The 23,539-nt window shown below is 41.5% G+C and overlaps 4 protein-coding genes across 6 annotated transcripts; all 4 read left to right on the top strand.

Annotated features, from left to right (window-relative positions):
• The first annotated feature begins 618 nt into the window (after positions 1–618).
• Positions 619–6,522, top strand: foxred2 (FAD-dependent oxidoreductase domain containing 2). The gene is made up of 10 exons (XM_038694258.1): positions 619–789; positions 1,373–1,593; positions 1,767–2,072; positions 2,161–2,412; positions 3,395–3,712; positions 3,898–4,064; positions 4,217–4,382; positions 4,962–5,188; positions 5,265–5,435; positions 5,707–6,522. The coding sequence occupies exons 2-10, from the start codon at positions 1,376–1,378 to the stop codon at positions 5,937–5,939; spliced, it is 2,058 nt and encodes a 685-aa protein (XP_038550186.1). The 5' UTR covers positions 619–789; positions 1,373–1,375; the 3' UTR covers positions 5,940–6,522.
• A 189-nt stretch (positions 6,523–6,711) lies between these two features.
• On the top strand, positions 6,712–11,273 carry ankrd54 (ankyrin repeat domain 54). Its single transcript, XM_038694268.1, has 8 exons — positions 6,712–7,417; positions 7,904–7,951; positions 8,054–8,152; positions 8,342–8,413; positions 8,648–8,695; positions 9,838–9,962; positions 10,110–10,217; positions 10,401–11,273. Exons 1-8 carry the CDS (start codon positions 7,030–7,032, stop codon positions 10,473–10,475), a joined length of 963 nt encoding a protein of 320 aa, XP_038550196.1. The 5' UTR covers positions 6,712–7,029; the 3' UTR covers positions 10,476–11,273.
• A 202-nt stretch (positions 11,274–11,475) lies between these two features.
• hmgxb4a (HMG box domain containing 4a) lies at positions 11,476–17,445 on the top strand. Of its 3 annotated transcripts, none has more exons than XM_038694204.1 (13): positions 11,476–11,572; positions 12,275–12,379; positions 12,604–12,740; positions 12,850–12,925; positions 13,022–13,606; positions 14,559–14,762; positions 15,213–15,391; positions 15,524–15,605; positions 15,699–15,763; positions 15,876–15,972; positions 16,087–16,250; positions 16,437–16,559; positions 16,695–17,445. In XM_038694204.1, the coding sequence occupies exons 2-13, from the start codon at positions 12,343–12,345 to the stop codon at positions 16,737–16,739; spliced, it is 1,794 nt and encodes a 597-aa protein (XP_038550132.1). In that variant the 5' UTR covers positions 11,476–11,572; positions 12,275–12,342; the 3' UTR covers positions 16,740–17,445. The 3 variants fall into 3 exon arrangements, with proteins under 3 accessions (XP_038550132.1, XP_038550149.1, XP_038550140.1); XM_038694221.1 differs by lacking the exon at positions 11,476–11,572 and adding an exon at positions 11,607–12,120; XM_038694212.1 differs by lacking the exon at positions 11,476–11,572 and adding an exon at positions 11,607–12,133.
• A 604-nt stretch (positions 17,446–18,049) lies between these two features.
• Positions 18,050–22,862, top strand: si:dkeyp-69e1.8 (uncharacterized protein LOC100001340 homolog). Its single transcript, XM_038694233.1, has 3 exons — positions 18,050–18,278; positions 18,843–18,988; positions 20,700–22,862. Exons 1-3 carry the CDS (start codon positions 18,254–18,256, stop codon positions 21,567–21,569), a joined length of 1,041 nt encoding a protein of 346 aa, XP_038550161.1. The 5' UTR covers positions 18,050–18,253; the 3' UTR covers positions 21,570–22,862.
• The last annotated feature ends 677 nt before the right edge of the window (positions 22,863–23,539 follow it).

The following is a 23,539-nucleotide window of genomic DNA, read 5'->3' as shown; positions in this document are numbered from 1 at the left end:
ATTTTAATCGGAATACTAATACTAGGAATACTTGACTGAAGAAAATGTGTGTGTCCTCGCTAATGAAAATGTGCAGATGAAACATTTGAAATAGTTGAAATCCTGAAACAGTTGCAGTTGAAGAGGCAGTGGAATACTAAAAGAAGTTGAAATGGCAGTAGAAATAGAAGTGCTAAATGAAATTAATTTTAACTTAGACTAAGTCTAAGCACTGAATGAAGTTGCAGTATCTTTCTAACTTAGCATACGCCCTGAAAGTTTCATAGGAATATAATACCAACTCTCTTCATTCCCCTGATGTTCTCAAAGTCATAGTGCATCTGTCTCAGAGATTCCCTTGAGGGGTTAAAAGCAGCTTTAATGTCATGGCCAGGAGGTATCACATTGAGGTAAAATCAAATAGAAATATATAGTAAAGTTTTTAAGAAATCTTGAACACTTCTTGAGAGAGTCTTTAAGTCTACAATATGTAACATGTGGTGCTCACACATACCTCAAAACACAACTAGGTGAGATCCTGGGGGACATCTTTCCTCCAGTAGCCTTTTTTCTTTTCTTTTCTACTCTCCTCTGTGGTATTTTCTAATCACGCCCCCTTATACAAGCAGCCCTCCATTAGTGCTTGTTATCCAAGGGGGAGCAGGATAGTGCTAGTGGATTTTCCGAAGGGAATACAAAGCCCACATAAAACGCTTTAAAATGCAAAATAGTAAACATGTAGCAATCTCGACAGGTTTGCTACATGCTAAATCACAGATGTTGCGCGCGAGGGATCGACTGATATAAAAGGTAACGTAGGTTTACATGTTTCTACATTTATGTGTTAGCCGACCTCACATCTGGTTCAGCGGGCGACGGCAGCCGCCGCATCCGCAGCAGAGTGATATAACTTGGGCTGGAGAGTCCATGGAGAGCCGGGGGGTTCTGGTGCTTGTCTTTGCACGTTTACACCCATTTGAGTCGCTAAAATATCGAATTAGCTAAACGTCTAGTTTGGCGCCATGATAATTTGGGCTGAATTTGTATTTATGCTTCTGAGTATGGAGCCACAGGATGTGTAGGCAATGTTGCCAGTTGCCTAATTATGGCCCACATGCCCATGCAGGCTAGGAGTGAATGAAGTAATACAAGTAATAACATTGTAATTTACAAACAACGCTTCAACATATCACCAATGGAGATATGTGTAATTATTTTATTTTTTGTATGTGTAAGTATGACCCATAGATATGTTATGAAAATATTCTAAATGTTTAATGGATTTCATTCATTGTTATTTGTTTATTTATTATGTGATTTAATTTATTGTATTATTGTATTATCATATCCTTACTCAAGCTTTTTTTTTAACACAATGCTTCATGTCCAGCAGGTTATGGATTCAAGCCTTCCTTGTTTCATCCTATTCATCGTGATTGGCTGTGTCAAATGCTCCTCTGATAACCACGACCACCACAATGGCACCCGCACCTATGATTACTGTGTGCTTGGAGCTGGGCCTGCTGGACTGCAGATGGGGTATTTCCTTTCCAAGGCTAAAAGAGACTACATCATCTTGGAGAGGAACTCAGGACCAGGCAGCTTTTTCAACAAGTAGGAGAAGTTACAGTAGACACAAGAAATGGCACAGGAACATTTTACATGTCGCTCTGAGATAACTGTTGTTGTGATTTGGTGCTACATATATATAAAATTGAATTGAATTGAATGTGTTTTCCTGAATCATCTTTGACACATGCCTTTTCTGCTCTGCTTTGTGTGTCAAGGTATCCCAGGCACAGGAAGCTCATTAGCATTAACAAGATCCACACAGGAAGGCAGAACCGAGAGTTCAACCTCCGTCATGATTGGAATTCTCTGCTGAGCGATAAACCTGACCTCCTGTTCAAGAGGGTGAACACTGACTTTTACCCGCCAGCTGATGCCTTCCCACGCTATCTGTCCATGTTTGTGAAGGAGCTCAGGCTGAGGGTCCGGTACGGTGTGGACATTGGGAGGATCAGGGCAGTGCAGTCAGACACTGGCAGGAGCTACATCCTGACTGATCAATATATGTCGGACCACACATGCAGGTATTTTGTGTCATACTGAACCCGAGAACCCAAATTTTTTGTGGATTGTGGATTGCATCAGGTTGTACATCTGTCCTCTCTCCCTCAGCATCCTTCTGATAGCCACAGGTTTGTGGGTTCCTCAGAAGGTAGAGTTTGTCGGTTCTGAACTCGTTGAAGGCTATGAATCCATCTCCACTAATCCTGAGGACTACAAGAACCAGGCCGTACTTATTCTGGGCAAGGGGAACTCGGCTTTTGAAACAGCCCAGAGCATCATGGGACAAGCAAGTCGAGTGCACATGCTCAGTTCCAGTCCTGTTCGTCTGGCCTGGCAAACACATTATGTTGGAGATCTCAGGTAGGGCTACAGATTTGGTGATTTCTTCCCTTATCTTTTCTGTGTCTTTGCTGTGGTTTCCCAACCTTTTTTTCAGCCCCCAAGCCCTATTTGATTAACCGAAGTACCCCTTCACGAACACCATCGGTCAAAGCTGTTCATTTCAAAAGATTTAAACTGGATCTTATGTAACACTATTAATTATATAAAAGTGGATATCACAATATTCTTTTCATACATTTGCATTGTCAGTTTAGGCCAGTTTGGCCAAGTCTGTGTTCATACTACCACTTGTAGTGGAAGAGGCTTGACATTATAACCATTTATACCTTTTAGCTAACTATTTTAACAATTTATCCAAGACGTTTAGCAAACTATTTCAGGCATTTATCCAAGGCCTATAGCTATTTCAACCATTAATCCATTACCTTTTAGCTATTTCAACCATTTATCCAAGACTTTTAGCAAACTATTTCAGCCATTTATCCAAGGCCTATAGCTATTTCAACTATTCGTCCAAGACGTTTAGCTTTCTCAATCATTTATCCAAGACTTTTAGCTAGTGATTTTAACCATCCGAGCTCACAGTCCTCTAGCTGCACGCCTAACCAAGCTCAACTCACCGCAGCTACAATTAGCTGTAGTTAGTGGCTACTTTAGCACCAAGTAAATCCATCTGTCCATCAAGAAACGCACTGGAAACTAACTGATGACTGTATAATGACCTAGGCAGGAAAGTAGAAAAAAACCTGGAAACAGTTGAGCATTCTGCAGCATGAGGTTTTTACTCACGGCCATTACTTTTTAAACTTACCTCATTATATGAAACTTTGGCCATGTTTAGTTGGAAGATCCAACACTGTAACATTAGATATGACAAAAAAATGAGGAAAAGCAAAATAGGTCCCCTTTAATGCTTTGCATATGTCAACTTTACCAACTGTTCTGCAATGAATCTACCAGCTCTTTTAACATCGCCTGATCTATTGTTTTTGCTTTTCAGAGCTGTGAATAATGAGCTAATAGACACATACCAGCTTAAGTCCCTTGATGGTTTGGTGGAGGCAAGCCTGGAGAAACTAGTTATCGCTCAACGAAAGAAGCAAGGAAGGAGGGGATTGGGTGAACAGAAGAAAGAGAAAAAGGCACAGTTTTATGTAACTATGAATAAGTACATACAGTACCAGGAAGGGAAGAACGGCTCTGATGTGACGGGGGAAGAACTGCCAGGGTATCACATTGACAACTTCTCCATGCGAAAGCCCTACGACCGTGTGATTCGATGCCTTGGATTCCGATTCAACTTCAGCATATTTGACAGGTATGTATTTACATAGTAGGTTCATTGTATTGTGTCAATATCCATTTATTAACGAAAAGTAATGCAGTGTCCTGTCAACAAATGCCCCTTTCCTGTGTCATATGAGTTGCTATTATAATTATATGACAAATTATTTAAAAAGTCCAAGCTGTTCACATTTCTTTTAAACAAATAATCCCCCCTAGCTCTACCTGCCCACCAAACAGTGAAAATGCAAAAGGGAGGTTGCCAGGTGTGACAGCCTGGTATGAAGGGGAGAACACTCCTGGCTTGTTTGTGCTGGGAACCGCTGCTCACTCCAGAGACTACCGCTCATCTGCTGGTGGCTTCGTCCATGGATTCCGTTACACAGGTGAAAGACCAACAGATGTTTGTTATTTCGTGACAGTGCTTGTTGAAAAAGGTTCATTCATGGGTCACAAGTTAAGAAAGTTTTTTCTTTGTGCCAATTTTACTTATAATCAGTGTGATATTTAAATAAACTGGGTGTATTTTCTGCCTCAGCTCGAGCTGTGCATCGTGTACTTGAATACCGTTACCATAGCAACCTGTGGCCATCGACAAAACTGTTGACAACGCAGCTGCAGTCCTGGATTCTTAAGCGGGTCGACGAGGCCTCTGGGCCATACCAAATGTCTGAGATGCTCGGGGATATTATACTTCTTCAAGGGTAAGCAGATGTTATTTTGATATCACCATTAATAACTTTTTTCAACTGTGCTCAGGTTATCCATCTGTCCATCATTTTTAAGTTACATGTCCACAACACCTCTGAATGGATATGGCCATTGGACAGGAGGCATTAAACACTCAAACCTCCTTTTAATTCATGTGAAAACACAGTGGCTGTATGCCAAGGGAGCCAAATGCTCAGTGAGCGGTTTTGACAAAACATAACTGCTGTATAACAACATTATTACCCAGTACCACCCATGCAGTGTTTAATTTTGAATACATATATTTTGACCTACTTTACCTTAATTTTAAATGTAGGAAAATCTCAAATTTGTAATTATAACCTGCAGTCACTGTCAATCCAGATGATGTTTGAATTTAAACAACAAAGGTTACTTATTCAATAACACAAGTCCCTCTGCATACTCAGTACATTGAGTGCTGCTCTTCATCGGTGTAAAATTACCAAATTATGTTGCTGGAAATTACGTTACCTGACCTTTTCACTATAAACGAAAGCACAGTTCATCATGTTCATCAAATTTTGCTTCTTTCTTCTCTCCGTGACTCTAAGCTCTCACTGTGAATACGTGGAAGAGTTTCCACTCCAGGCCTTGCCTCAGTTCTCCTCTCTCTCAGGCCATGAGGCGTCCAACCATGGACTGTTAGTTCTAGTCATGCAGTATGGGAAGCAGAAGATTGACTATCTGGGGCGGAGCAGGGCTAATACAGACTGGACCAAAGCTTGGAAATCCAACTTTCTGCATCCTGTTTTATACTACTATGACACACTTCCTACTGGTGAGTAGAAATGCAGCTACCGTTATAAAGTAAATTAAAATAACTGCTATGTGAAAAGTTAATGTTTTTTTTCCAGCGGAAGAAATGAAGCTCCGTCCCAGTGGCTGGACTTTACCAAGGCCCAAAGCAATTCATCACATGGTTGAAGACTTCCTCACAGAATGGGATAGTCCCATATCTCATATCCAGCCACTGCGGCGCTTCCTGGAGCACTGTGTGCACACTGACCTCAGGGCCTTTTATGCTGGTAAAGCTGCATCTTGCAACTGATCTGTTTGTGCTAAAAAATAGTATTTTTAAAATATGACTTTCAAAATAATCAGTATTTATAAATTTATTAAAACAGTAAAGCTGTAAGTTGTCCAGCCCTAATGGGCACAACTCAGTCATTCCTTACAGTGGCAGAGGGCAGTGACTACAGAAACAGAGGAGAAAAGAGTGTTTAAAAGTCAAAAACATCTTTGGTTGTATAGCAGATGGTAGTTTGAATCCTTCCTGTGTTTTCTCATGTCTTTTAGAATCATGTTTCCGCTTTTCCCTTACCCACCGCAAGCCGCCACTGTTTTGTCAGCAAGGATACTTGAAGCAGCAGGGTGTCGCTCACAACAGTCAGATGTGGCAGCACGTTCATGACGCTGGAATGATTGTCACTGAGCAAGATGCAGGCACATCGGGGACTAACGCCGCATTCAGCAACTACCTGGCCCAAGCTGGAGCCTCCTTGTCATCAGGACTGAAACTTGACTTCTGATTGTTTTTGCCAAATGTGGTAAAGCTGTCTATGCTGAAAGCTATGCTGTTTATGTCCTTCAGATTGCTACCTCCAGCACGCAAAACAGATCCCTCCACAAGACCAAATATTTTTGACAGAATACCATCCTACTAAACAGTGGTTCCCTACCTTATGGGCTGGTTACCCCTTAAAACAAAGCAGTTTCTACTTAGACACCCCTGTCACTTGATGTAAATACTTGACAATTTCAACCAAAGAGTGATTTTCCTTTCTTAATGCTTAATGGTCCAAAGAAGCCAAATTAGCCAGTAATTCACTAGAAATTAAGAAAATATTAGAGAAAGGTTTTGAAAAACAAACATAACTTTGTGTATTTACTCTTCTGGTGATCACCTCACAGCCCCTCAGACTTCATCATCATCAGAGGCACTTTGCCCCTTGAAAGCTCCCTTATTATTATTCCTCACAAAATATTTATAAACATTAAAATATGCCATTTTCATATCATAGAAATCTAGATTGTGTGAAGCTATAAAGGTGGAGGGTGGGTGTTAAAAATTTTACACGATATTACCCGATTAAACACACATTAACGAGGGAACAGTGACGTTTTTTATTCAAATGTTTTTTGGAGTGTTTTTTTTTTCAAGGTTCGCATGCGCGGAGCAATCATCGGTCCATTGGTGCCTGATTGGCTGCCCTTTTGTTGTATTATCTAAGATTCTATTGGACGGGAGCTAATGAACAACACGGGATGTGATTGGTCGTCACTGCCATGTAGTCTTTAAGTGTACAATGGGCGTGAATTTTACTACTTATATCCGATGAAATGGAAAATGTGAAATAGGGGACATTTTGGAGCTGTTAAGGAAGTGTGGCTTCTGCTGCTGAACTACTTCACATTAACCAGGATGGAAAGACTTTAATCGGAGAGTTTCTGAGTTGACGTGCCGTGCAATGGCCCCAGAGGTCGCCGAGCAGATGCCATATTCAAGGTTGACTCCCGATATTAACGACGGTTGTATTTCCTTTTTGCTTTGGCAGGAGTAGTAAGGACCGTATGTAGCGAGTGTAGTATAAACACAGCATCCATATGTCACGGTAGAGCATGGACGGGTGGAGCCCAATCGTTGCAACAGCGTCGGATAATGACCGATCAAGCTCCGAGGGGGAGTACATGGTGGAGCCCGGACCCGAAGATGAAACCAGGGAGGCGGTGGGCACGGAGCAGCAGGATAACGGGGGGAGGATGGACGACGGGGGTACCGCTGTCGGGTTTGGAATAAGTGGGACTGGGGAGGGCAAGGTGGTGTTAGGTCGAGTCGGACAGAGAGACGACAAAGAACTCAGGTACCTGCACTTGTTGTGGGAGCCCGGACGAGCAGAGTTTAGCGCCGCAGGCGTGACGAGCAAGCTGGGGAAGATGACGGGGAGCAGGGCCAGGCGGCAACACAGGGTTGTGCGGAACCTTGGTCCTATTGGTAAAGATATTTACGGTAAGGGAGCAGTAACATTGAAACACAAACAAGGTGTGTGCTTAGGTGTGCAGAGGTAGCTAGGTGTTTGCTACATTTGTAAGGTTAGGTACAAAATACATGCTAACGTTAATAATGATTAGACTTAGTATCTCAATGTCGCGATAGTGACAATAGCAGTAATTTGGATATAAACACACAGGTAAATGTAAAAACGTTGGCACAGTGCAATGCAGTGACTAATAGAAGAAGACCGCATTGTAGCAGTCATGTTATAACTAAAATCCCAGTAGCTATCTAGTCTCATATTAATGTCCTAATTTCCTATCCATGCCCAGTGAACATAAACAATATAGTTGCTATGTCAGTTTCTGATCAAACAAACATCCCTATTGAAAGTTTAAAGCCAGTGGTCCCCTGTGTGATGTCTATTGTTTGTTGCCCTGATGCCCTGATAAAGCATGATTTACATACTTGTCCATCCATTTGAATGTTTTATGTCCACAGCTGTGAAAAGACTGAGGGAAGCGGCGAACAGCAATGACATCGACACAGGTATGAACTGTGAAGCGACGCAGTAAAACGCCTTGCATGTGGTGTAAGGGGAATGATGATTGAAGAAGGAGGTGTTTTGCTAATATAGTTTTGTTCTCCTAGTTCGAAAGCTCCTGCAAGATGACATAGACCCCTGTGCAGCAGATGACAAGGGAAGAACTGCCCTTCATTTCTCTTCCTGCAATGGCAATGAGAGCATTGGTAGGTTGGTAGTGACATTATTATTGTCAATTGCAGCATTTGTTTACCATGCTGCATGTAATCATGATGTTCGTGAATGTTTTTTCTACACTTTCCCTGCTTTGTACACTGCTTTTTAGAAACAGTTGAGTCTAAAGTTTAACGACTAAATGTCCTTGTTTTGTCAAATTTACTTTTTCATGTCTGTAGTGCAGTTGTTGCTAAGCCACGGCGCTGACCCCAACCAGCGAGACAGTCTGGGGAATACCCCCCTCCATCTGGGTAAGACAGAACTATCCCCATGGCCCGTAAACCCTGTAGCTCTGTGGTTAGTAATTCCTGTGACTGTGGTTACACTCTGACACACAACTGTGCAGCTGCTTTAGGCTCACATCTGTTAAAATGAACAGATCTACTGCAGAATAACACAAAGCTTTTTGCATGCAACAAGTGTTTTAAAACTCTTTTACTGTATTTTGTATTGCAACTTGCTCTTTTTAACCTGTGTTTCTGCAGCGGCTTGTACCAACCATGTGCCTGTAATCACCACATTGCTGAGAGGAGGTGAGACTGCCGAAGAAGTCATTCATACAAACACTTTATCTGTTGTGTCTGTTGCCCTGAACAAGCATTTAGCAGAGTAAGGTATAGTGCATAAAAGAAGGTTTGTCTTTCTAAGATGTTTCCCAGACAGACTTCTTCTAGAAGATTACTCTACCCATGATGGTCACTTGCCAAAAACCTAAAATACAGCAAGTACGACACAGGTTACCTTTAAGTTTAAGTTAGTTTGGTTTCACACTGCAATTCTGCGACCGCACTGAAGGACTTTACATGTGTCCTGTCGTCATCATGTATGTGGGGTGCGTCTCCCCGTACTTGACATTGATTGGTTTATTAAACAGTTCAGCGGGTATCTTTGACAAGAATGAATGAATAAAAAAATTAACATGTGCATATTTGCCACCACTAGCCTATATTGTTGTTATTATTATGGCATTACTACCTGCAGCACCAACTATACTGAAGGCTAGTCGCAATTAAACGTCCTCGTATTATAACATCGCCGACAGGACAGGGGGAGAAGATGCCAAGCAATCCTGCACCTCTGTTTGAGGAGAGACCAGAGAGATGGGTGGCAGTGTGCTTCCCTCTGTTGGAAAAGATGAGCTGTCACGGAAGATTTATAATTGTGTGCTTATTTCCATGCCTTTCCCCGTGCATTTGTTTGTTTCCGGTTTATACGGCAAATGCCGAGCTTCCTGTAAATGGTCTGAAAGTCCAAAAAATCCAAAAAATGCTTTCACACCAGAAATGAACCGAACCATGGTTCAGTTTGATCCGTACCGAGACCAAATTTCGTCTGTTTGAAATTTTGGTTCGGACCAAACTGAAAAGTCAGAAAGTCCGCACCAAATGAGGTAAGTGTGAAAGCCCCCTAACAGCAGAAACATCTGTTGTCAGCCTGTATTTAGACTTTAAAAGTTAATTTATCTAAATTCTGAATGTAACCTTGGAAATGTGGCAAATAAACAAAATATTTCAACATTTTTTTTATGTGATGTTGCTAGATTTAGAACAACATTGATCCTTCAATCAGGGCTAATACACTTTAGAGAGGATTATCATAATTCAACTGAGAATTCTTTAAAACTATTTAATAAGCATGTGTGACAGAGAATTGTGCTCTTATTGTCTCTGTTAAGGAGCCCGTGTGGATGCCCTCGACCGAGCAGGAAGGACCCCTCTGCACCTAGCACGCTCCAAACTTAATATTCTGCAGGAGGGAGATTCACACAGCTTAGAAACCCTGAGAGGGGAAGTCACACAGGTATATAATGTGTTAACTTGCCTAGTTTAGTGAATCATAACTTAGGGATTTGAATAGATCTTGGTTTGTTTTGCAATTGCGTCTGCATTCTTAATTTTAAGGCAGGTTGTGTTGCTGAAGATTTTTATATCTGACTTTTCCTTGCAGATTATTCAAATGCTGAGGGAGTACCTGAACTTAATGGGTCAGAGTGAAGCTAAAGAGAGGCTGGAGCACATTTCAACACAGCTGCAGCACACACGCACCAAAGAGCAGGTGAGACCAAAAGACTCATTAAATGGTTCACATGCATAAAAATCAAGATTGGTGTAACCAAACTTAAATGTGTGTGTGTTTTTAAGATTTACGTGTAGTCCGTAGTTATTATGCACTTACTTACAACGTACATTTATGTTCACCTACTAATACATGGTTGCATGTATTTTTGCTCTTCTTCAGGTGGATGAGGTGACCGATTTATTGGCCAGTTTTACATCACTCAGTCTACAGAAACAGAATTTGGGAGATAGGTAGAAGATAACGTGTACAAAGAGCTGAAGTCCTGCTCCTTTTCAAGCTAGCCTCAGCTTCGCTAGCCAAGCAAATGGTGAACCATACTGATGGGTTTTTCTGTCCATATTCCAAACAACAATGTTTATATATAGTACTACTGTAATGGACAGTAACATTCGAGCACCACGTAATTTTAACCAAGATAAGACAATGATTTTTGTTAACATTTACAGCTCTGGTGAAGTTTTGAAAGTGTACCTGTGGCTAAAAATATGCTAATAATGCTAACAAAAATATTGTTACTTTGATTGAAATGAGAAGATGTTAAAATTTTAATGACCAGCACTATAGTGTAGTAGATATCAATTTAGCTTATGGACAGAAAGAATGTTTAAACATGTTAGCTTTTCAGAAAGGGGATTAAAGTAACTTAGAAAAATAGATTGAGAACAGGAAGCTAGTGGAACAGAAGAAGCTAACACACAGGTGCAGTGGGACGTCAGCTCTCTAGTGTGTGTGTGTGTGTGTGTGTGTGTGTGTGTGTGTGTGTGTCACAGCTGGGTGCTGATGTGCTCTTTTTGCCTGCCTTTATTAGCTCAATGTTCTATGATAATTAAAAGACATATTTCTCATGAAGTGATTAAACACTTCTCACTGTTGTATTTTTGGTTTTCTTATCAACAGCATCACCAGATATCTCGTTGCCTTTTCTCTTGTATTGCATGTCATGTTTGCATGTGAACTGTAGTGTAAGAATTGATTTGGCTGTTGTTGGATATGGATATTATGTGAATCAATAAATCATTATGTTTGACTATAGTTGTGAATTATTGTCCTTCATATAATGTGAAAAAGACTTGTTTATCTGCCTGAGTTTCTGTTGCAATTTAACATACATATTTCAATGTCAACATATTAAATATGTATAAAGAGGTTGTTATTTTGGATAATAGGATACCTTGTTTCAGAGCTTTAGCAAACGTGTTGCTAACATGGCTACCCCCCCCCCGCTGATTGGCCGCGTTACCAAAGCCCCTCCTTTACGTTGATACGTATTGTTGTGTCGCCGACGATAAAACATGGCGACCGGACCCGCGTAAATTGGAGACCCCATAGAGGTAGTTATATTTAATAAACACATTTTTTCATCTCCTCTTGGTGTTTTTAAACTACACCTGCTACCACCCCAGATGAGCTGCAGACATGAGCACAGTTGAATGCATGTCCAACACAGTATTTTGTGCACTTGAGGCGACCGTGGCCTAGCTGTGGGTGAAAGCCTCGGACTTTCCTTAGCCGCTCTCACCGGCAAGCTGAGGACGCGGTCGGCGAGACCGATTTCGGGTGCTGGAGATGTTGGGAAAGCTAGGGACTGAAAAGTAAACGAAGAGGGGGTGTGTGTAGCTTTACGAAAGTAGGCGGGAATGTGTTTAGCTTTAATTGTTGTGTATTCTTTTGTAGGTGACAGACCTCATCATTATTGTATTATAACGCAAATTGTATTTTTCCTGAATAAGCAGGCCATCATCGAGCACTTCTCTACTTTTGAATAGCGTTACGTTCAGGTTACCTGCAGCTCCATGGTTTCTTGGACTGCTCAGTGTCGGACTAAACAGGAACAGTTACAGCAATCAAACACCTAGTGAGGTGTAATGTTGATGTCTAGGTAACGTTACAAGGTGCTAAAAATTACATAAATTGCTAAAGTTTTTCACTTTGTTGTTGTGTTGAGTTAAATTGATCTCAATCGTTTTTGTCCAGAATATATATTGTATATCCAACTTGCATTTGAATTTGTATTCTTGGTGTTCACTTTATAGGTCAGTATCCTGCCTTATGTTGTCAGTGACATACTGTGACAAATAAACGTGTTGACAAAGGAGCAGCCATGGCTTTTGAGGAGATCAAGTGTAAAGGAGGAATGGGTAACGTCTGCATGTACACTGCATTTGGTTTTACTGTGTTCCTGCTGTACAGGCCTATCAAACATAGTCTGAACCCTTCCTTTGTATGAGAACATTTCAGGAGACACAGATGTAACAAGACCCATTAAATAGACTATGTTAAATATTCTCTTTATACGTATACATATTTTATAAATTTTTTACTTTTAAGTTAAAGATTATAATACTCAATTCATGTATTCTAGATGTGGGGATGGATGGAGACAGGGGCCTTGTAGCTGGTCGTAGCCAGAGAGAGAAGAGGAGGTCTTACAAGGATTTGCTAAGGGAGGAAGAGGAGATTGCTGCACAAGTCCGAAAGTCATCCAAGAAACGGCCCAAGGTACGTTATCTTTCCACAATATCTTGACCTCATGGTTTAATATCACAGAAAGCCTTTTAAAATATTGTGCCGCTATTAAATGGAAAACAACTTTGTCATTCCAAATCAGGATTCAGAACTGTTCATGCTTGGAGGGGACTCACACAAAAAGAAGAAAAAACATAGTGATGACTATTATTACAGAGGTGGGAGGTTGATATATTGTAATAATCTTTTAATTGCACAAAGAAATACTGCAATTGTATTTACTTTTTTGTTTTCTCGTATTGTCCCTGTATCAGACCATGATGGCTCAGGTCCACCTCCCCACAAGAAAAAGCACAAGTCTGCAGACCGCTCCCCTACCCTCTCTTCCCCCTCATCGTCCCACCCAACAGATACAGCGATGGGCCTCCTGCAGGCTATCACCTCTCCATTGGCCACAGGTTCGGACCCCAGCCCCCACTTGCACAAGAAACCCTCCTACCCCTCCTTCTCCTCGCACTCCTCCAAGGACCGCAAACGTGAGAGCAGCAGCGGCGGTGGAAGCAAAGGGAGCCACTCCTTCTCTCACTCCCGCCCCGTGTCTTCATCGTCATCTTCCTCCAAGAAGCACTCCTCCTCTTCCGCAAAGTCATCTCTGTTCCACGGCGGAGCTCCCAAAGAAGAACCCTTGACGTTACGTGAGGCTGACGGGCTGAAGATGAAGCTCATCATGTCGCCGGAGAAAGAGGAAGGAGAAAGCTTCCCGTTCACGCCTCACTCATCCAAAGGTGTAAAGAAAGAGAAGGATAGAGACAGGATGCAGCTCTCGAAGTCACCCAAGAAGAAACTACAGCAAAATAGAGATCCACTTCCTGTAGTAGGGAAAGAGGTGGAGGTGGAAGGTGAGATAACCCTTGTATTATGTTCTGGGGTATGCAAGTTACGTATATATTGTTATGTGTATATCTGGCTGGAATTATGCTTCTCCAGGCTGCTGTAAACAAACGTACACAGATGTTGTGCAGACACTTTCACTTGTGTGTTTTTTTTATTACTTGTATTAGGGGTATGACGTACATGTCCACTAGAAACGTAGAAGATTCTTGGACCACTCTTCTAATAATAAGTACATTTATTCAGCTTTTACAGCTAATGCATTTCATTATTAGTAATGATAGACTGATTAATCGGGCCGATATCTGGCATTTTGAGATAATCAGCATTATCTGATGCCGGCACTCACAAGGCCAATAAAAAATATCTGCAGGCAGCCTTGTCAGTGTGGCTGCTGCTGTAGAACAATGTTAGTGCTCCGTCTTGTGAGTTTGGGGAAGGTGGTGAAAAAGTTAGTTTTGAGCCCTATATTTCCTCAGTCACCATCATCTTCTTTTCTAAATGTTAGCGCGTGTCTCCTAAATGACAGCAAATCTAGAGTTAAATATATATTGTTATACTGTAGAGAATAATGCAGTTATATGACATCACTTCTAACAAACTGTACCTCGCTCTCTTTTAAACACCAATCATGTTTTGAAATCTGCAGCATAACTCAAATTTTCTCTTTCATTAATAAATAAAAATTCCATTTTAAACAACATGTTACTGGCCAAGATAACCACATATTGGTTATTGTGCATGAAATAATGAAATTATAATATATAAGTTGTGGTATTAGAAACAGACACGTTTGTGTGCTGATCAAACAAGTACTAATGAGCTTTATTGGTGCAGATTTTGCTGCTATAGATATTATTGGTTCACCTATTGTCCCGATGTCTGATAACACCTTAAATCATTCAGAACCCCATGTTTTGTTTTGTTTATTAATATTCATTGCTGTTCTCTGTGATACAGGTCATTATGGAGGTGGCATGGGAGATGACAGCTCTTCATCCGGGGGTGAACTGGAGGCTGGTGAACTGGTTATAGATGATTCATACACACACCTGTCAAAAAAGAAGAAGAAGAGCAAAAAAAGCAAGAAGAAAAAGGACAAAGAAAAAGACAGAGACAAGGATAAAAGTGGGAAAGACAAGAAGCACAGCAAAGGATTTGGAGGTAATATTTGTTATATAACAAATATGTTGTAGTTGTCCCTAGGGTGTCTTGTCTTTGTTGTGTTATTCTTTCGGTAAGAAATAGTTGCAACACAAAATGTTGCAATAAAAATTGACAATGTAAAAATTGTCATTTAATTATTCATTTCTGTTTTGGATTTGACCAATAGAAAGTTACAGACTTGCAAGTTTTAGTTTGTGTCATTCTGCTTTTGCTGAGCCCAACTGACTTAAAAATGTGCATACTGTGAATTACAGTATAAGTGAGTAATAGTAGTTGTAAAAGATCAAACGTGTGTTGGTTGGCAGCGTTTGGGTTACCAGTTTTAAAAATAGGTGTCAAAAAATAGGGGCTATTTCTTCTCTCAACCCAGAATCAAAGAACTATGTATAACTGATTGTTTCAATACAAAACATGTCATTACCATCACTTTATCTTCTTTATCTTCAGACTCATCGAGGGGCCACAGCCACTCCCATCCCACTGTCACTCACAGCGCTGTTGGTCCAATGTATGCCATGGGCACGCCTGTCCCTCCACATCACCATCAAGGCAATGATGGAATCACAGAAAAGAAGAAGAAGAAAGAGGAAAAAGATCGGGAAAAGCATGAGAAGGAAAAAGAAAAGGTAAGATACTGTTAGGTCTTGTTTCTTGCTGGGTTGGTAGTCAAAGTTGTTGGTAGTTACAGTCAAACTGGAAAAGGAGCTTAAAAGTGTTGAGTCCCTGGCATTAAATCAACTTATTTTGTCCTCTCTTAGCCCAAGAAGAAGAACACAACAGCATATCAGGTGTTTTGTAAGGAGTACAGGGTCAACATAAATGCAGAACAGCCTGGACTAGGTGGGTAATGTAACACTGATTGACATATTGTCCTGTTATTTAACTATGACTAAAATGCACGTTTTAAACTATGTTTGTATGTCTCATCTGCAGTCTTTGGTGAGCTAAGCAAAAGGTTGGCGGAGGTGTGGAAGGCGATGCCAGAGAAAGACAAATTAGTATGTTTCCCCCCCCCCCAATTTGTGATTGATACTGGAAAATCTTTTGAATGTCACTATTAGCTTGCAGTTGTTGTGGTGGACAAAACATCCTGTGTTTTCTCCTGTATAGGTTTGGAGGCAAAAAGCTCAGTATCTGCAGCACAAACAGAACAAAGCTGAGGCCACCACAGTCAAACACAAGACTGCCAGTGAGGGCAAAAGCAAAGGTATCTTTGACGTGAAAGTTTTCAACTGATTGAGATGTGTCATTTCTCAGCCCTGTGTGCTCTCACTGTCAGTTTTCATTACTGTTGACTTTTGATTCTGTTTCATCATGAAAGTTGTAGGAACGGGAACAGGGATGGTGTCCCCGAACAGAGCGCCTGGCACTGTGTCCCTGTCCCCAGCACGAGTCCCAGATGTTGATCCTATTGATGCAGCAGCTCACCTGCAGCTCTTGGGAGAGTCCCTGTCCTTGATTGGGCATCGGCTACAGGAAACAGAGGTATGTTTCCACATGCATGCGTGCAAACACTATTTGCATGAACAAGTATCCAACATAGAGATATAAAAGAAGCTCTATTGTCCACTTAAGAGTTTATGCACCACATTTACTGTTTGAAGTTTAATGTGGAGATTCATTACTATGCAGTGGAGTAAGTGAGTCATGGCAAAAGTTTCTTTGTGTTAGGGGATGGTGGCTGTGTCCGGGAGTCTGTCTGTACTTCTGGACTCCATCTTGTGTGCGCTGGGACCGCTGACCTGTCTCACAGCACAGATACCACAATTAAACGGATGTCCTCGAAACGTCCTGGTAGAGTATTAGCATTTATAAATGTTTTCAGCTTCATAATTTCAATTTACTTTTTACATCCAAGTGTTACATGTGGCAGTGATCATGTGCATCTTTATTGCAGTCTTCTAACAAAGCTCTCTCTTTTTCTGTCAGTCAAATACGTTGGACAACATTGCCTACATCATGCCTGGACTGTGAGTGAAGGAGGATAATCGGCGTGGAGTGATTTGACATAAGACGTTAACAAATTTGACTGGAGTGGTCTTTCACAGGAGTGACCCTTGGACTTTAATTTAAGGCACTGCTTGGCATCTGAAAACTTGGGTATTTCTAGTGTCAACATGTTTTTAAAGTATTTTTTAAAAGCCTTGTTTTCTTAAGTTTTCTAATTGTTATATTTTTTTAATGAAACATTTTACTGAACACATTAATCTTTCTTGGCGTGTCAGCTTAGTTTTACTTGTTTATTGTACAGTGTGCTGTTGTATGAATGGGTTTACGCTTGTATGTACTGTACTGAATGCATGTGTGCATTTGATCAGCTGTGGAGTGGGTGTGACTGTTAGTATATGAGACTGTTGACTGTTCTGGACATGTTAGATTGTTTTGTTTTTTTACAAAATGTACAGGAACATTTAAGTTGTCTTTTGGTCATCATCAACATAACGTAATATATTTGACACCTGCTTAGTTTTTCTTTTAACGTGTAAAAAGTACTATCATGCCTTGCTGTTTTATACATTTGATATTTTACTGTGCGTACAGCATTTAGATTTTGACTACTGTAAAATTTCAAAAGTAATAAAAACATCTTTTAGGTGCAACCTTGTTTTAATCAGGAGCTGTTAAACAAAAATCACTGTCAGACCAAAATGGCAGCATTAAAAAATTATCTGTCCCCAAATTTTGCTTCTGCTTTTTTGTTAGCCAGTCGGTAGGGTCAACACTTTGGTCCAGGTGAAGGTGGCCCAGCCATTTGAATCAAGTGCCATGGAATTTTCCACAGAATGGTGCAAGAAGGATTTATCCTAATGACTGGTGGTCCTCTACATTTTCCTGTAGTGCCTACAAGTTGAAGTTGAAATCTTTGGTTTTTAGTGAACTATCTTTAGTGAACTTTGATATGTCAATATTCCCCACAGGATGAATTGTAATGACATTCCCATCACTCTCAAGTGTGATTTAAACCTTTGGTCGAATTGATGGTCAAGCTTATGCATAGTCCACGTGTAGACCTGTACCCTATGTATTAGCCTACGCCATAGCCTGCTGTGCACCTCCTCAAAAATGTAAGTGCACGTCGGGGCCACAGGGACCTTAAGAACTGTTTTTCTCACTGTGATTCAGTGTTTAATATATAGTTTTTATAGGTTGTAGGGAATAGGCTACACCTTTTAAAGTTGTAGGTTCCAAAATGCAGCTAAACTGTCACATATAACTCAGGCCTCCTCATATGTAATGTGACAAAACACCAGCGTGTTGAAATGATAAGAAAAGTGATTAGTCATTTTCCTCGGCCCTCTGGCGGTCCGCGGGCCCCGGATTGAGAATCCGCGCATCAGCCACCACAACAGACGGAGCCGTGTGCACCTCTGCTGAAGTCAGCCCAGTTGGTCCCGTTGGTCCAGTAACTGAGGCAGGGCGCCTCCAGGAACAAGGAAGTGCGTTCATCCCTGAATCAACACTTAGTGCGGCAGTGAACAGGATCGGAAATGTCAGCATCTGCTCCACAGTCAGGTAGGCTGGATACTTCTTTGTGTTTAAAAGTGCTGGATCTGAGAGCCATAACAGGAGAAGAGTCGGCAGGGGCGGCTCCCTTCGACTGTTTTCAGTATTTGTGCGGTTTGAGATGAGAAGAGACAGCAGCTGCAAGGGGCGCTGCCACTTCTCGGAAATGTGAGCATTTATATCAGCTGACCGCTATCAGTAAAAACCACAACGACAAACAACATTTTGACATGAGGATGTAAGAATTCAAGTAAGTTTATTGTCATAAAATGCCATCAGGGTTACGTTGTTATAGAAGAACGAGGCAGAGAATGAGGTTGCTGTTGTTAACACCTCCAGGCACAAAGCCACCCAACTTCCGCATATTTGTTCAACACGTATTCTGATTGGTATACAGCATTTAACTAATTATACAACTACCAGTGCATTTGAAAAGCTTGTGAACTCTCTGGACAACACATACACAGTATATACTCAGTATACACACAACTTTACATATAGTCTAAAGTACAGGAGGCTATACCCCAAGAACTATAATTGTGCATTTTCTCTCCACCTTGTCCTGCTGAGCAGAGCTGAGGCTGGTGGTGCTGGGCCGGCCCGGGGCAGGAAAGAGATCAGCAGTCTGCAACATCCTGGACCTGCCAGACTCTCAGGACACATATGCTGCTGGCATCCAGGAGTGCAGAAAATACAGAGGAGAGGCTGCAGGCAGACAGGTAGGCATGAAATCCACATAGAAGCTGTGGCTGGAGGGAGAAAGTATCTTTTTAAAAACTAAATTTAAGTTGGATCTTTAGACTATGAGGCCAGTAAGGCAGTGGTACGTAATAAAGAAACAGATTCCTTATGGAAGGAACTGAGAACAAGAGGTGCCAAAAGACAATTACTAATATTTTACCTAATATTTTAAATATAAATGTTAATAATAGATACATTTGTATGCAAAATCATATCCAGTTGCGATCAACATGGCCAAGTTAAAGGTATCATCCTTATGATTTCATTTGGATAAACCTGGACACTACGAATGTCTTAATGACATGAGTCCTAGAGTTCCTTTTGAAAATACATGTTTATCTGTATATAAATGCTCCGTATTTGTATAGTGCTCAAAACGCTTTTACACTACATCTGCATTCACCAGTCATACACATTCATACACTGAGACAGCCGCCAGGGGCAATTCGGGGTTCAGCATCTTGCCCAAGGACACTTCGACATGAACCGCTGACCTTCCGATTAACGGCCAACCCGCTCTACCCCCTGAGCCGCAGCCGTCCCATATGTCAGACATACAAAATAAAAACCATGATTTCTTTATAACTATAGATACGCAGACGCAAATATGTGTCCTCTTTAAAATTCCCAGGGCTGGTTGCTCCACAGTTTCACATAACCATTGACATGTGATGCGCAGTCTTCCAAATTTCGTCCAGTATGTGTCACTTCCCGTCAGTCCCTTATGCATATCCAGACCTCCAGTCTAAACCATTTAAATCCAGTGCAGGAATGATGGACCCTCCCACTAACGATGCACAGTACGATATAGAGGTAACACATTTAATGGCTACAGCAGAGTAAATGCCAGCCATAAATGGTATCAAGAACTAGGTTAGATATGGTGGATTTCTGAAGGATCATAACTTCAATAAAGGAACACCACACAAATGAGGAAAAATAAAGAATGTCTGGCACTTAATTCAAGTGGTTTCAATTACAAAGCTATGAAAAAAAATCTTAATGTCACATAATATCTATAATATTTAAATTTAGAGACTATACAAGACAAGCATACCAAAACACACATGTTTTTTTTTTACATGATTCATATGTTAATGATTTTGCTCTTTAGACAAATACAAAAGTTAAAAAAGAAAGAAGACATACTCACATGAGCATATACACTGTATACACCACACATGGATACATTTACATTAGAGGGTGACACAAGGGTGGATTTTCACTCCTGTGCCATGCCGCTCCCCAAAAATAATAATGAATGACTCCTGTCCCATCTCGTCCTTAAAAAAGATAAAATCAGAAAATAGCGTATATTCTTATTAGAAATGCATATTTATATATAAAAACAAACCTATGATTCCCGTCTGCATGCTAACGTTGATCCCCCCCCCTCCCATGATAATTAGGGAAATGAACTCCCATCCTACAGGAATCCCCAAAAATGTCAGCCTCTAATATGAGTACAAACATAAATATGCATACTCATATACACATGCACTTACATAACTGCACACACAAATATTTACTGCTGTCCGTAGATTCCCATCTTCAAATCATATACACCATGTCATTGAATCAATCTTAAATATGACACATCAGTTTGCAGCATTAATGTACTGTAGAGAAAAAAATAGCTGTGCAAACACTATTCAATCTTGATTTTATGCTTCTGCCACCTCTCGGCAGGTGGTGGTAGTCTCCTGTCCACCCTGGTTCGGCTCAGGCTGCGACTCACAGGAAAGGAAAAGACACATATCCTCCTTTATCGCCTTATCCAGCCCCGGACCACATGCTTTCCTGCTGTGTGTCCCTGTGAACCAGCCAGATGATGAAGAGGCCAGGGCGTTGGATGTCCTGCAGGAGCTGTTTGGCCCCTCTGCAGTCAGCACAAACACCATCATACTCTTCACCTACACTGAGGAGCTGGATGAGGATGAGAAGCTGGAGGAATACCTTGTCACCTGGCGCAAGGACCTGAAGGAGCTGGTGAAAAGATGTGGTGACCGCTACCACACGCTGGAAGCCCGCAGTGGAGAACCAGAGGAGAGGAAAGCTGTTGAGGAGCTGCTGGAGAAGGTCGAGCAGGCAGTGGCGGAGAGCGGGGCACCATACTTCAGCTGCCCACTGTACCAGGACGCTGAGGAAAGAGTGAGAGAGAGGCAGGAAGAGATAGTGAGACAGAGGAGAGGAGACAAGCACGACGACCAGGTGTCTCCCACTGACTCGCCACCAGAGGACGATGTGGCAGAAGAAGAAAAGGAAGCAGTCCGGGAAGAGGCAGAGAGGAGCATAGGTGACTTGAATGTGGATGCAGTAGATCGTATTTTCCCCTCTACCAGTGTCTCCCGTTCCTCCCATCCTGACTCTTTTCTCTGGGGTTTGTGGGGGAAGCTAGCAGACTGGATGAGGTGGCTGCGCTCACTGGTGAGAGGGGAGGCCCTGCTGGGATCACTGGTCAGCCTGTTTGTGGGAGGGCAGGTTGGAGGTATGATGGGGGCCACTGTGGGATCAGTGGCTACTGAGGTGGGGAGAAGGAAAACACATAAAACTAAATGAGAGATAAGCTGGACCATAAAGTCACTGTGGTCAACAGGATTTATGCTTGGCCACTGAGCACCAGTACTTACTTTTCAGAATGGGTACTCTCTGATAGAGCATACAGTGTTATCTAATGCTTCATAGATCAGTAATAACATGAATAAGAACAACATTTGGGTTGGCAGGTTTGAATAACCCCTTTGGCTGGTGTGTATCTTCCTCTTTAATATCTTGCCCTGTCTTTTCAGTTTCACCTGATGGCTTAACTTACTCAGTTACTGAACAAGTTATAATTGTGAAAGATTTATTCAGTCGTCTTCCACTACAGTAGATGTTAAATAAATGTTGTTGTTCCTGCAGTAAAAAAAAGTTTTTGGCCACTTGGGGGCAGCAGAAACACTGACATATTAGCACCTTTTTAAGATGATATGTCAGATTTGTTAGCAAGCAGTTTATGCCTATTTAAAAATTCAGCAGATATGTAGCACTACTAGCATTCATTTAATCTGATTAATGCGAGTCCAGTTTTCACTCACCTTTTAGCTCAGTTTTTTTTTTTTTTTTTAATCTCTACCAACTCCTGAGGGAAACATCCGACCCGGTCTCATCTCAGGACGTTAAATACCGATGCACAAGGTATGCAGGTCAGAATCCGTGTGACACGCCCTGGGCTTTCAAGTAACTCCAATGCAACCCATCCGTCGTCACGTAATGTACTTATTTCAACCCAAAACCACAATCTTTCCCGAAACCTAAAGGTGGTTGAAATAGATTCGTCAAATATTGCGTCTGTATTTGATGCCACGAGATGAGCACGTGTTGATAACTGGCTCTTAAGCTGCTTTAAAACTAGTTAGTTGCTAACTGTTTGCTGCTCAGTGTTGAGCAGGTAGTGAGAGAGTGAACCAAAACCACGGGCTGAAAAACACTACAAACCTCAATAGAAGTGAGAGCAACTGCAGAGTCAGGTTATCCTTGGTATAAAAATATTGTTTAGACTCATACTGTAGGATATACACACAAAAGTTGCCATTATGAGTGGGTTATTAATAATCCATAAAGGAACAATGCATTAGACTATTCGTTAACCATTAAAATGTCATGGGTAACTACTTTTAAACCCTTTTACACTTTTTAGACAGTGTTAATGCAGATGGGTGGAAAAAATGTTTGTAAAGATGTTATACGAGAAACATCCACATGGTGGAGACATTGACCTTTTTCTACTGAAGACAGTTAAATGTTTGAGGTGAACTGAGAGATGCTTACTTACTGCATACCAAGAAAATAAAAGCTGCTGTTTTAAGGACATTTCATTGTTATTTCTCTGAAATCTTTGAATCTGAAGTAAGTCATTTTTGCATGATTATTGATGATATTAGCATTCAGCACAGCATATGCCAAAGGCAAGCTTAAAGCATAAGGGCACTTATTTATTTTCTGAGATGCATTCTTGTAAGCTGCATAAAATATGTTGTAGAATGAAGAGAGTGGATAAAGTTAGCTGTGGTGCATAAAAAGCAGTCGCCCGGGATTCATGCTGCATAATCTCAGCTGAGCACTAAAGTAGCCTCCTCTCCCAGACTCTCTCCTCCTTACACAATGGCAGGTTATGTCTTTGACATTGATGTAATTGATACTCTGCTAAAACCGTCAGTCATAACCCATCCTTACATCTCTCTCTCTGTCTTTCTCTTGTTGCTCTCCCTCTGTCCAAACTGCCGGCGGCTCTGCCCCAGGAACAGCTAGGCGTTTCCGAATGTGGGTGGTCCGGCCAGGGTGGGAGGGAGAGAGACTGAGAGAGAGAGAGAGAGAGAGAGAGAGAGAATTAGCCCAGCTCTCATGTTTCCCCAAAAAGAGAGGGGTGGGAGGGAAAAGACGCAAGGAAGAGAGAGTGAGTGAGAAGCAGCAAATGTGGAGGAGAGAGAGAGCGAGAGTCAAAGGCAGAGAACAGGCTTTGGGACTACATCTGTCTTCCAGATGTGGCC

The sequence above is a fragment of the Micropterus salmoides genome, unplaced genomic scaffold, assembly GCF_014851395.1.
Source record: "Micropterus salmoides isolate LMB-PRFRI ecotype aquatic unplaced genomic scaffold, ASM1485139v1 Ms_hic_scaffold_10, whole genome shotgun sequence".
Classification (NCBI taxonomy): Eukaryota; Metazoa; Chordata; class Actinopteri; order Centrarchiformes; family Centrarchidae; genus Micropterus; species Micropterus salmoides.
The sequence above is the reverse complement of the archived record's forward strand: the minus strand, read 5'-3'. Positions and strand labels throughout refer to the sequence as shown.